General features: G+C 36.9%; 1 protein-coding gene across 3 annotated transcripts in view; it reads left to right on the top strand.

Annotated features, from left to right (window-relative positions):
* Positions 1-420: 420 nt before the first annotated feature.
* The window catches only part of cd276 (CD276 molecule), a 93598-nt gene continuing 79050 nt past the window's right edge, over positions 421-14968 (top strand). For all 3 annotated transcript variants that reach the window (XM_042774773.1, XM_042774774.1, XM_042774775.1), the window contains exons 1-2: positions 421-542; positions 4819-4955. In XM_042774773.1, coding sequence (XP_042630707.1) covers positions 4910-4955 — 46 coding nt within the window. In that variant the 5' untranslated portion in view covers positions 421-542; positions 4819-4909. The remainder of the gene's footprint in view (positions 543-4818; positions 4956-14968) is intronic.

Raw genomic sequence — 14968 nt, 5'->3', positions numbered from 1 at the left:
TCTGTTGATTGCAAGTGACATCGCAGGTAGCTGAGAGTGCAAGTGACGATTGCAAGTGACTTCGTAATTTAGTTTCTTTTTTCTTGTCTTCAACACCTGGCTGGTGTTGTAAAATGTTGAGAGATTCAAACAAAAAAAGAATAAATAAATAGAACAAAATATAAAATAAAGACTGCAAGTGATGTCACTACCAGAAGTGCAAGTGTCTGAGAGTGCAAGTCTGAGAATGCAAGTCTGAGAGTGCAAGTCTGAGAATGCAAGTCTGAGAGTGCAAGTGCAAGTCTGCAGCCAGACCCTTTTGGAAACATTGGGCATCCATAAAAAGCCCTGAATGTGCCCCGTACAGGACAATCAGACTAAAACTGTGTACAATGTCTCAGAGAAAAGTCTGAAGTCTGTCCGGGTCCCGGGAATGAATGTGTGACGTCACGCGACCGACCGAGTGACGTAGCAGCTCGGTGTCACTCAGCGTCACAAACAAGCCATGCGCGGTCCCGCTTCGCTCGAGCTCTTTGTCCTCGTCTGACTTCTCTGCTGGGATGGTGAGTTCACTAAAACCCCTCCGAACGCGTCTTTCGCAGAGATCCGCGTCGCGTCGGTGAAACACGGTTCGGTTAGTGTAACGGTGCTCGGGAAAACAGCGCAGTCTTAGGAAAACTGCGGGATTCTGTGGGAAAGATGACTCCGTGAGCCCGAGCCGCTCGGGATGTGTTGTTCCTGAGCAGAGTTTAGTATTCAAAGTTCAGTACAGTTAAGAAAGCAGTGCTCTGGTAGTGTGCTGGCTTGTATTTGGGTCGTATTTTGTGGATAAAGGAGCTCAGCTTTATTGGATCCAGAGTTTGAGAGGTTTTCCGATCCTCCCCAAAATCCTCCGACGAGGAACACAGCCCTGCTGGAGAGAGTCTGACCCGATCTGATCCGATCCGATCCGGACCTCACCCTCAACATCTCACATCCCCAGCACCTCTGCCTCAACACCAGAGACCAGCACCAGCACCTCTTCTCTTCTCTTCTCTTCTCTTCTCTTCTCGAAAATATATTTCATTTGTTATTTGAGTCCAGGACAAAACTCCCAAAAATGGGACAATACATTCTATTCTATTCTATTCTATTCTATTCTATTCTATTCTATTCTATTCTATTCTATTCTATTCTATAGTATTTTAGCATGTGTAAGGTGCATGCAGGTAGATTAATTGAGTCTAACATGCTCTACAGTGTTTAGGGAAAATACTGTTCTCAGATTCAGTCGTTGTGTTTCTACAGAGTACTTCAGAGTACTTTAGAGTAACAGATACCAGGATATTATGCATCTAGTACCTGCCGGCTGAGCTGTGATGTACTGATGTGAGTAATACTGCAGGTGATTGTTTGAGAAGATAAATGTGCTTGTTTAAACTCGAGCCTCAGTGCCAAACGTGTGAATAGAAGCTGCAGGAATTAATGGATTATACAGCATTAAAGATTCGATGAGCCATGACCCGGCTACAACATTACTGTAGTGTATCTAGAGAAAGTGTTGGATGTTCGTGCAAAGCAGCCAGTGATTTATTTTTTTGACTCTAGTGTTGATCGTACATGATGCTTACATGCATATTCTGTTTGTTTGACTCTTACTCAGCAGATTGAGCTGAAGGTGTGAAACCATAGAGACATTTAAAGGAATAGTTCACCCAAGAATTAATATTTGGAAGTGTGCTCAAGCTCAGGCCATTCTAGATGTGGATGAGTTTGTTTCTTCATCAGATCTGGAGAAATGCAGCACTGCATCAGTGTCTCAGCAATGGATGCTCTGCAGTGAATGGGTGCCGTCAGAATGAGAGTCCAAACAGCTGATAAAAACATCACAATAATCAACAAGTAATCCACAGCACTCCAGTCCATCAGTTAACATCTGGAGAAGACAAAAGATGAAACACATCCAGCATTAAGATGTTTTTAACTCAAATACATAGAGTCCATAATCCATAATAACACTTCCTCCAGTGAAGAAGTGTTCTGGTCTGAATCAGGAGAGAAATCTGCACAGATCAAGCACAGTTTACGAGCCAAAACAAAACTATTTTGGAAAGAAGCAAAGGTTTAAACACTTCTCCAGATGTTCACTGATGGACTGGAGTGCTGTGGATTATTGTGATGTTTTTATCAGCTGTTTGGACTCTCATTCTGACGGCACCCATTCACTGCAGAGCATCCATTGCTGAGACACTGATGCAGTGCTACATTTCTACAAACCTGATGAAGACACAAACTCATCCTGATCTCAGATGATCTGAGGATACCATCTTCATTTTTGGATAAACTATTTTTTGGAGTCTAGATGAAGTTTTTCAGCAGCACTGCGTTGAAAGTCACTGACAGAGTGATCGAGTCCAATGAAAACAGTCTGAGGCTTTCAGAGAATCCAGAAGGAAGGACTGAGTGACTATTAGATCTCAGACTGTTTGGAGTTCATGCAGACAGTTCCTGTGATCTATAAAGTGTGCAGTTTAATCACGCGGTGCTTTAATGCATGTGGAAAGAGTTGTTCAAGCCCGACTAGTTATTATGAACTTTGTCTCAGAAGAAAACTGATTGGGTCTGAGTCTCTGAAGAGAGTGGCAGTGCTGTTGTCTGACCGCGTGTTTTGTGCTGAGTGCAGGGTTTGGCCTCAGAAAGCGGTCTGATTATGACTAAAGCATAGTGCAGGGGTGACGTGGTCTCGTATTCCTGAACGCTGAGCTGCTGGAAGAGTTTAGTCAGAGCTCACATGAGTCTGACCTGTTCACTGAGCGCCCACTCGCTGCTGCTTCCTGCTCTTTATGTCTCTAGATTACCCTGCAGTCGTATAATCATGGTGCTTATGCTCATGTTTCTCTTAAAACTCAAAGACAGGGTGGATCAGAGCGAGCGGATCAGGAAGTCAGCTAGTATTGCAGCTGTTTGTGTCCGTCAATGTGTTAAACACCAAATGACTGTGAGCTGTGTGCTAATGCAGGGGGTTCCAACTTGATTTGCCTTGAATGTCTTCACTAAATATAAAGGCAGAATGCATATATATATATATATATATATATATACAGTACAGGTCAAAATTTTGGAAACATTACTATTTTTAATGTTTTTGAAAGAAGTTTCTTCTGCTCATCAAGCCTGCATTTATTTGATCAAAATACCAGTAAAAACAGTAATATTGTGAAATAGTTATTACAACTTAAAATAATAGTTTTCTATGTGAATATACTTTAAAAAAATAATTTATTCCTGTGATGCGAAGCTGAATTTTCAGCATCATTTACTCCAGCCTTCAGTGTCACATGTAACATCCAGTCTATCACATGATCATTTAGAAATCATTCTAATATTCTGATTTATTATGAGTGTTGGAAACAGTTCTGCTGTCTAATATATTTGATGAAGAAAAGGTTAAAAAGAACTGCATTTATTCAAAATAAAAAAAATTCCAATTTAACACATCCTTGCTGAATAAAAGTATTGATTTTATAAAAAAAAAAGGAAAGAAAAAAAAATTACTGACCCCAAATTACTGACAGTAGTGTGTATTGTTATTACAAAATATTTATATTTTAAAAACATAGCTTCTTTTTTTTTTTTTTTTTTAACTTTTTATTCATCAAAGTATCCTAAAAAAGTATCACATGTTCTGAAGAAATATTAAGCAGCAGAACTGTTTCCAACTTTGATAATGAATCATCACTTATTTATGCATGGTGTCTACCAAACATTTTACAGTTTTGTTTGTTCGTAGTGCCCTAATACGATTCAAAATATTGCATATGCAATTAAAACAACATTTAAATCAAGGCAAATGGTGCAGATAGTAATAGATTCAATTTGTTTATTTACATTATGTTTAAATAGCAAATAGCACAACAACAGCTTAATTGTCATGCACTGTAAAAAATAATAATAAAAAAAACCCTCCAACTCAAAATATTCTAGTGACTGGTTACATCTAAATTTTTCAATTTATAAAATTAAATTCACACTAATTCAATTTGGCCAATTGAACAATTTAGATGTGATCAGTCAATAGAAAAAATTGAGTTGGAGAGGTTTTTATTTTATTTTTATTTATTTATTTTTTTTACAGTGTAGCAAAGGAAAAATGTAAGATTAAATACAAAAATGTAAATAAAAAATGCAATATTTAAATATGGAAAAATATACTGTACATGTTAGAATAAATAAATGTTTAAAAAATAAATAAATGCATGCATAAATAAAGTTAAAAAGAATACAAATAAAGTTAAAATACATTTTAAAATGCAGTAATGATAAACAATAAAGTTAAAAGAATCAAAGATGAAGTAAAAAATACATACAGAAAATAATGAATAAAGGGAGAATGTAATACAAAAAAATCTGGACTGAATTAAAAATGAATTGCATTTGTTTTAACTATTTATTTATTGTCGTAGCACCTTTTGCAATAACACTGATAATGTCATCGTGTTGCACTAATATGAACTAAATTATATCAGCGCATTGTGAAATCAAGTTTGTGAAGCTAAAAGTGTTCATACTTTCATGAAGTTTGTGGCCTAAATCGGTGTTTGACTTAAATACGAGCAGCTAGATTGCACAGTTTCTGCGGGACGTCTGTGTTTTCATCATAATGGACAGGTCAAGACCCGGCCATGAATCATAAAACACTGACCCTTTCAACAAACCAAACTACACAACAAAATCAGACAAACCTGGCATGTCAACTAAACGAAAACCTAACCACATGACATCCCCTCCTCTTCTCCTCTCCCATCCCATCAGCTCAGCTCAATCAAACCCACTCCTCTCTCACTTTATCTTTCCTCGCAGTGCTGTGATTGAAGGAGCTGCCCTGCTGTTACACACTCACACACTCGTCGTGGGATCACACACACACACACACACACACACTGGTCTCAGGATGCTGGCTCTCCTGTTGTGTGCTGCGCTGGCTGTTCACGCTGACGGTGGGTGATCTTCTGCTGTCTATGCTGCTGATTATGAGATCATAACCAGTAAACGTGGACCACACCAGAAGAGCAGGCGCTCGCTCATGCCTCCACAACAAACAAACAGAGACAGGGGGAATTGCATATATACATTTTGTTTTATTTTTGCAGGTGCCTTTTACTGCCATTCAAACATTTTTTAAAGGATTTCATATTTTTATTCATCAAGGATGCATTAAACTGATCAAAAGTGACAGTAAAGACATCTATAATGTTACAAAAGATTTCTATTTTAAATAAATGCTGTTCTTCTGAACTTTCTTTTAATTTGTGAATCCTGAAAAATGTAATGTATCACAGTTTCCACAAAAATATTGAGCAGCACAACTGTGTTCAACATTGATAATAATCAGAAATGTTTCTTGAGCAGCAAATCATCATATTATTATGATTTCTGAAGATCATGTGACACTGAAGACTGGAGTAATGATGCTGAAAATACAGCTGCACATCACAGAAATAAATTACACTTTAACAGATATTCACAGAGAAAACAGCTGTTTTACATTACAATAATATTTCACAATTTTTGCTGTTTTTTACTGTATTTTTAATCAAATAAATGCAGCCTTGGTGAGCATAAAAGTCTGAACAAAAACTTACAGAACACAAAATTATATAACAATAATAAAAACAACAAAAAAAAAAAGTCAATAAAATAACAATTATATATAATATATAATTATTATTTTTATATATAATTTATAATTTATATATATATATATATATATATATATATATATATATATATATATATATATATATATATATATATATATATTAGGGTGGGCATAGATTAATTTTTTTAATCTAGATTAATCTCACTGTAATCTTGGAATTAATCTAGATTAAAATGGCTTATTTGAATTCTGCCGAAGGCATTCAAATTATGTTCAATAAGTATGTACTTGTTAGTACTGATAAAGCTGTGCTGCACTCAAACATAGTAGTTTGACGACGACTCTTCCCCTGCGCTACATTGCTTGGCCCGGCATCTTCCGCATTAGCTAAGGGATGCTTTGCATTTATGTGGTACTTGAGACTGAAAGAACTCCTACAGTAAACTAATTCCGCATTGCACAAGTTGCAAACAACCTTACGCTTGTTTCACACATACTCCGTCTGCAGTGCGTATGCGTTGCATTTTTTTACGCACCCATGTTAACGGATTCCAGCGTTCACCCGGTTGTGGTCCGTCAGTGTGTTTCAGGAGCGGTGCGTCTGCAGCAGTGCAGCGATCCTTTACGTACCGAGTCTATTTTTGCTGTGCTGCATGCGCTGAATTGTTCGCGGTAAAAATTAACATGGATTGACACGGAAATGCAGTAATTTCACAATAAATGAATACTAATTAAAGCCTACTGTTTTCCACACACAACACATGGGTTTTTGGCTAGGTTTAAAACAAGAAAAAGAGCACCTTTAGATAAACGAGGCAACATGATATAGGCCTATGCACTTTAATGGAAGCAGAAAAACAAAGTTCATTAAGAACCGTGCGATTGCTTGTAATAAAGATTTAAATGCAAAAGGCACGAGAGTCGACTGTTTCTGTCAGTGGTGCTTTAATATTAAATATTTGCGATATCCCAACAAGAAAAGTAGGCTAATTGAAAGTCATCATAGCTTGCGTAGTATAGACCCAGCTCCCAAGCCAACTTTGAGAATAGATTAACGGCGATATTTTTTTTTATCGCCCGATAAGAGTCTCACGTTAACGCAGCACGTTAACGCCAATAAAGGCCCACCACTAATATATATATAAATATATATATATATATATATAATTATTTATTTAACATAACTACAAAAAAAAAAATACTTAAAAATATGTATTGTGTATACTATCTATACTTAATACATAACAGAGCTACAGAAAAAAAAAAAAAAAAATAATAATATTGGAAATAATCCTCCTTGATTTCAAAGTGATTTTATTACATCAGAAACTACTACCGTCATGTTATTTCGTTAGGTCACATGCATGTAAAATCATGCATGACATTGACATGTTCTGAAATATCAAAGTTTGCACGCACAAAAAGCATGAAAGTATCTGTGAAATTAGGTTTTATAGATGCTCTGCGTGAAAAAGAGATTTGATTCTTCCCTATTAAAAGTCCATTAGAGGCTTACATGGCATATCCTTAGTTAAATTTGCATAGTGCATAAAGGGATTCTTGTGTGAATATTATAAAATTGAATCCAAAATGATCTCTTTAATTGAGTAATACCCACCTCTGCTGGTAAAAACTCTCTAGACTAAAACGTGAAGACTATCGCCAGCAGTGTAAAATGGTGAAGGTCAGAAATGTGCTGAGGAAAGTGAACAACATCATGTCTGTGATTTTTAAGGTTTTCCGTATAAACCTGCAAACCTGAAGAGAATCGAGCGAGGAGGACAGAAGAAAGGTTTTCCTGTCTGGTCTTGTGTTACGTATGTCTGCGGATGAGAACCAGACCTCGGGTGTGGCGTGTTGGACTTAAACCACAGTTATGACACGCTCTTAGTGTAATCTCTGTTGTAGGACTGTGCTGAAACTGTGAGTGTTATTGCTGAGAGGATCCTCAAAGTACGTAAGGAGTGTCGAAAATACAATCTAAGAAGTTTCTCAACTTTTACCTTTCAGCAGAAGAGCGTAACTCAATATACACTATTTAGTATACAATCACTCTACTAAAATATAATATGCTTTCACACAAAAAATCCCACATACTCAATCAATCTGTATATTTTCGTCACATATATGGTACACGAGTTACAGCTTGGGGCTGGCAATCGGGCCCCTGGGCTTGAGGTTATGTCTGGGCCCTATACCTATACACTACAAATAGAACATCATTGTGGAGAAACACAATATACACAAACATATGCTTTAGGGAAATAGTACAATTAATATGCAGCCTGTCTAGGCTATAGTCAAAGTTTAAATGTAACATTAAATTTACATTATAATATAATAAACAGGTTGTTGAGAGATCAAAACCCTGAAATAACTTTGAGCAAAAAAAAAAAAAAAAAAAAAACGTGAGCTGTTGGCTTATTAGTGTTATAAAAGTTATTGTCATATATGTGTCCTCTTAGTAAATCAAATAAAAAGATGTAATAAGATTTAAATCATAGATGAATTGTGCATAAATGTTAAGTTTAAATATAACATTTTAATGTAGAAAAATTAAATGATTGCAAAAATGAATTTTTTAAATATGAATCTAGAACCGCAAGTGACGGTCTTAATGAGTGAGATGAATCAACCGCTTCGTTTAAAAAGCTGATTCATTTAACTTTGCAAACGACTGTACTTCTAGCCTGATTGAATCATTTGCTGTCCGTGTAACACTGAGGAACAAAACACAGCTGTTCGGAGACGCAGAGGTTCTGCTGTTTGTTTTATTTTCTTTCTGACGGAGCAAAACGGAAGTTTGTGTCTGATAAAGTTTTGAGAATTTATCATTAACTTTCTAAATGTGTGCTCTTTGCCTAAAGGCTTAATGGAGCTGTTTAAACTAGCCGTGTGATAAACCAATGTGTGCAGACACGACTCAGTGTGTGTGTCGTTCTTCTGTGTGAAATAATCATAAATACCACTTACTTCTACTTCATTGCATCCTCTAAACTCTTACATTTACTTCCTATCACATCAAGGTATCACCTCACACTGTACAAGATCAGCAATGTATAAACTCACAATTTACGAGCAGAACGCATGCGATGTGAAGTCAAGCTCACGATTCACGGATAATAAATGATTAAATTAGCTTACTCCTCATTGAAAATGATTTAAAACATATAGATATATTACACAATGAATAGGCCTATAATTAACATTCTGTCTAACGTAGCCTGTGTCCGGACACTGTCATCAATGACAATATAAAACTTGTTTTTAAGGCAATACCCGATGTCTCTCGTCTCCTCTAAGAATATGTGCTGTTAAGCATCAGATGCTGACAGCTCACAGGCATAATGCTCATGCAGTTTGCACATTGTTTGTGTGGCATGCACTGGCTCGCCTTCATGGTTTAAAATTAAATATTTAGAATTTTGCAACGTGTTTGTCTTTATCACTAATTCCAATATGTTGGACAATGGTTCACATTTCCCGTGATAATAACATTATTTTATCAAAAGATCTCTCTCTTTTCGTTTTCTTTTCTCGCTGTAGCTTATTAAAGATTAAATAGTTGAAGTTCTATTTTTGTGCAGGCGCAGTGAGGGGGAAAAGCACTGAGTTTAGGGCAGTCGGTGCTTTAACTGTGCTTTACCCTCACGAGGGGCGACCAACATCTCTGACAGGACAAAATCGCACGAATATCACACAGTGTATGCCCGGCTTAAGCTGTAGCCCCGGCTGGCCCGTTTAGATCTTTCGTGCACAGTGGAAATACGGCTAATAATTTATCAATTCTGACTGGCATATAACGAACAAATCAAATAAACATAAACGGGCAAAGGCGGGGCCCCTTACAAGGCCGGGCCCATGGGCTGCGGCCCACTCAAGCCCAATGATAGTGTCTCAGCAATGGATGCTCTGCAGTGAATGGGTGCCGTCAGAATGAGAGTCCAAACAGCTGATAAAAACATCACAATAATCCACAGCACTCCAGTCCATCAGTTAGCCCTGGATTTACTGTAGGTCTGAGCGTCATCTGACCTGAAGGCAGTGTTGCGGGCTTTCCGCAGAAGTCGCACCTCCTTGTTCATCCATGGCTTCTGATGAGGGTATGTTGTTATCTGTTTCTCTGATGTAACACTGTTAATGGTGGTGTTGATGTGATTCAGTACAGAGGAGGTATAGATATTAATGTCCGTGTGAGAGCCACAGGGAGCCTGAGAAGCAAACATACTCCAGTCCGTGTGTTGAAACCTGTCCTGAAGTAAAGAGTCTGCTCCAGTTGGCCACACTTTAGCCCCTTTCACACTGCACGTTGGACCAGGAAAATTGCCGGAACATTGCCGGGTCGCCTTCTGTGTGAACGCAAACACATCCCGGGATTGATTCTGGGATTGATCCCGGGTCGGGGACCTAGTAACATTGCCGGGTTCAGTCCCGGAACGAGCTCTGTGTGAACAATAGCCAGAACAAATGGCATAAAGGGTGTGTCGTAGTGATGCCGCACGTTATCGCGCGACTCTTTTAGCGTGTTTTGAAGGCAGATCAATGTTCGAAAAAAAAAAAAATTTGCAAACCGTAATGAAGCAGAGATCAGTTAGTTCCTCACTAATCCGCGCTGAAGCTGAGATCGTTCACCAGCTTCAGTGAAAGTTAACGTGCCTAGCGTTTTCGACTCGTACATTACACGTCACTACCTGATATCACGTGTCTTCACGGGACCTTCACGGGTTGTGTGTGAACGCACGCACATATTCCAGGTAATCACTGGCAGTGTGAAAGTGCAAAATCTAGCGACCCGGGAACAATTGCTGGGACACATTACCCGTGTATTATCCGGAATCGCAGTGTGAAAGGGGCTCATGATTAACAAGCGTCTCCGAACCACAGCCTGTACGTACGATTGATACGTTGTGTACATTTTCAATTGAGCGCTCAAAAAAGGTTTTTCTGCTAATACAGTATGTGATGTACACCTAGTGCAGCTTTAGGTTTCCAGGTGAAGCACGATATTACTGTCTTACTGAAGTAGTTCTGATAATTTGCTGTGAACCTAAGAATATGTCGATTATTGTATACTGATGTTGTTCTAATTACTTTGTTTAATAATAAAGAATGTAGTGTAGCACACAGACTTTATAATCATAGTGAAACTGCTGTTTATTGTGCTGCACTGGCAGTTACAGGGTTAATGCGGGAGAGACGAGCGAGTGTTAGGCTGCTGTTCTGCGTTCTGATTAAAAGTTCTTCAAACATTACAGTAGACATATTTTGGTTTACAAACTGTATTGTTTCATCAGTTAGTCATGTTAGCACTCGGCTAACGTTTTCACCAAGTGTTCAGAGTTTAGCAGCTAAACTTTAGCTGTGGGCACGATTCAAGTGTTTTTGTATTTTATGTCATAAGAACAGATTGGAGCACTATATTGTTTTGTGTAAAGGTGCTTTGTCAATGGTAGCGCTGGCTAACTGGCTCAAGGACTCATCTCTGTGCCAATCACAACAGGCTTGACCAGCTGACCAATCAGAGCAGAGTAGGCTTGAGGAAGGGAGGGGCTTGCTCCGAACTTGCTTGGAACGAATCGTTTCCTAATCATTGGCAAATGACTCTAATATTAAATGTATATTCTAAGAAACTTACAATATTTTCTGCCCTTAGATGCATTAAACCTGTTGTAGGGCACTCCAACACAATATTAGGACACTTTAAAATTAGGGATCGACCGATTTGCATTTTTCAGGGCCGATGCCGATACCGATTATTACAGATCAAGGAGACCGATAACCGATATTTTGAACCGATACGTGTCTAGTGTAAAAATGAAAATTAATGTCAAAATTAAGAATAAAAAGGCCTCTGACAAAGACTCTCTTTAAATTATTTTAACACATCTTTAATTCTGAGAACTGTTCATAATAACAACATTAATATTAATAATAACAACAAACATAAAAAGAGCTGGGAGCATCCATCAGCAGCATCCTATAAACAAAGTAAAACTTAAAGCAAATTTAAACAGCGACAAATGAACAAATAATGGAAAATAAATGTAATCTCTCTCTCTCTCTCTCTCTCTCTCTATATATATATATATGTGTGTGTGTGTGTGTTATATTTAGCATTTTATTTGCAACCCAGAATTGCATTAAAATCACACACAACCCATATTGTAATAGTGTTTTTTTTTTTTTTTTTTTTGTGATGTGTAAAATGTGTTTGTTTGACTGTTTATCACGGCGATACAAACTAGGAAGGTATACAGGACAGCGTCATCCAGAAACGTGCAATGTGAGATTATTGACAATTTACGTTATTAGCATAGGGTTATTAGCAGGGTGCGATTTGTGAAATAAACAGAGGGTGGGATGCTTTAAAAATTTTATGAAATGTTTTTAATACGACGGAAATTGTATTTAATGTGATCTCAGTTTAATAAAAACACTGTAAGCAGCCTACGTTAGGCCTATTAATTGTAATGATTTTAATGTCCACGGTTATTCAAACAACAAATTACATCGAGAAAGCGAGCAAAGAACACAACGGAGCATTTTTGAAACTCCGAATCAGTTAAACCATTGCGTCGCAAAATTATTCACTGTTTCGATGCGCTTCAATCGGATCGCGTATCGCGAATCATTTGATTCAGATCTGGACGTCAGAGCGGGTTTGCATGATGTTTTTATCCCCACCGGGGATAAAAGTTATTCAGCAGAGGCAGGGATGCATAGACCAGAAGGGGGGATATTCCCCCCGACAAATCGCATGCCCGGCTAATGGTTATTAGTCAAATGAGAGAGCGCGGCCGCGGAGATAACTAAATCAGGAATAGGGAGCTCGCGTCAGGGCGTCAGAGCTCGCGCTTGATGCCCTTTCAGCTCTTCAAAATTGCATAATGTTAATTCTGAATCTGTATGATAAATTATTTTGCAATCATGTTAGAATAAAGCATAATATTTCTCCAAATATGCGCAATTTTTTTGACTAAGAGCCCTACGGAACGGACGCTGTTCAGTGAAAGCTATGTGAACAACACAAAAAAAAACCGCAGCAGACGTGAGTGAATTCATTCGTGTTGATAATCTATTCACAATATAACGTTAAGTTGGCCGAATGGTGAGAGAAGTAGGTTTTTCAAAATAAAATGGTTTTATCGGCAAATCGGTTTTGAAAATGGCCGATGCCGATAACAATAAAAATACCCAATAACCACATCCCAAAGCAGTCAAAACCTATAAAAAATACCACATGACCTGCTCTTTAATAAACCTCTTGTTATTTTTCTCCAAATTGGATGGATTTGCTAAAGCGTAAGTGGACAGAACTGGTAATTAAAGCCAAGCACACCGTAAGACGGAAGCTCATTGCACTTTGATGATTTAAGTCCGTGACAGAAAGCCCCAGATTTTAGGAGCATGCGCCTCACTTTCCTCTCATACACACTTGTGAAGCACACTGTGACTGATTTCAGACTGATCTGATCTGTGCTCATTAGGGCTGCACGATTAATCGGGACACATCTGAAATTGCTATATGGCTTACCTTATAATTAAATAAATGTATTTAAATATATGTTAATGTGTTTCAGAATTGTGTTCATTTACACATGAGCAGCTCATGATCCACCAGTGTTTTTAGTGTCTACATTTTCCTTAAATACTTTTTCTTAACATTTTTATTATTATATTTATTTATTTACAGTGAAACATTACTTTTGTCTTATTTTAATATTTTTATTTAATAACGATTTACATTACAGTAACACTTTAAATTAAAAACAATCAAATATTATACTTATTATTATTATTATTGTTGTTGTTTTTATAGCCATTCATATATAACTTTATCATACAATGTTTACATTTTAAATCACAATCTCAATTTCTATCAGAATTTTTAGCTGTTTCACTTATGGCTGATAAATAAGCATCGCGTTAAGTTTATTAGTTTAATTATATAAAGCATAATAATGGATTGCTTCGGTAAGGACACTTTTTCAGTTTGGAGATTATTGCTTTGGGCGTGTTTATTAGTGTCATCCTTTTTTAACCTCAGCGACCCGAGAAGCAGATCAGAAGGTGTTGAATGCTCTCAGCAGGTCTCCGGCGGTTGTTGATGTTCGGTGTAAACACCTCCTATAGTCCCGCAGAGACTCTTCAAACGTGACGCTTATTAAAACATTACCCAGCATCATATCAGCACACTTCACATGCAGTCTTCTGGGAATCAAGACCAGACCTGATGTACGCGATGATGTGCAGTTTCACACTCCATTCATCTCTCTTTGTCATGCTTCTTTTCTCTCCTCCTAACACTTTGCAGAGAAATTCAAACTACTTGCCTGAAAGTTCCTGTAGACAGTAGATCATGAGGCTAGCGACACTAAAGTCATGGGTTTGAATCCCAGGGAATGCATGAACTGAAATGATGTTTAGCTTGAATACAGTGTAAGTCACTGAGGATAAAAGCGTCTGCTAAATGCATAAATGTAAATGATGTTTTACTGATATTATAATATAATGCAATTTAATGTAATATAATTTAATTGGATAAGAGTGCTTGTCAAATGCATAAACGAGTGATGTTTTAGTGATTTAAACTTAATGTTATCTAGATTTTTTTTTAGTACAGTTATGATATAAAAACATATAATATTATACAATAATAATATGCTAAAACTAATGCAAATGGTAGCATGTAAGAAATTCAAATCAATAAAAATAAATTACTTTTAAATAGGGCTGTCAAATGATTAATCACGATTAATCACATCCAAAATAAAAGTTTTGTTTACATAATATATGTATGTGTACAGGGTATATTTATTATGTATATATAAATACACACACATAAATTATATATTTAGAAAATATTTACATGTATATACATTTATATATTTATATTCTTATATTTTATATTATATATAAATATATTTAATATATAAACATAACATATTCTTCTTAAATATATACATGCATGTGTGTGTATTTATATATACATAATAAATATACACAGTATGCACACATATATTATGTAAACAAAACTTTTATTTTGGATGTGATTAATCATGATTAATCATTTGACAGCCCTACTTTTAAAATATAATATGATGTTGATCTTGTGTATTAGTTTGTTGTGGATGTGGTTGATGATGATTAGGGGTGTAATGGTGCATTAAATACTCCACAATACTCACCATACAAAGAAAGACGCGCATGTGGTAATGAATAAAAAACTGCAACAACAAGAAAGAGCAGAACCAGAAGTCACACATGAGCAGAACTGTGACAGCTGTACCGTGACGGTCAGGAAAGAGCTGTGCTGCACACGAGGCTGAATGAATACAGAGTCGCGCTCAA

Source organism: Cyprinus carpio, chromosome A18 (genome assembly GCF_018340385.1).
Source record: "Cyprinus carpio isolate SPL01 chromosome A18, ASM1834038v1, whole genome shotgun sequence".
In the NCBI taxonomy this organism is placed as follows: Eukaryota; Metazoa; Chordata; class Actinopteri; order Cypriniformes; family Cyprinidae; genus Cyprinus; species Cyprinus carpio.
Note: the sequence above shows the minus strand (reverse complement) of the source record. Positions and strands in the feature narration are given on the sequence as shown.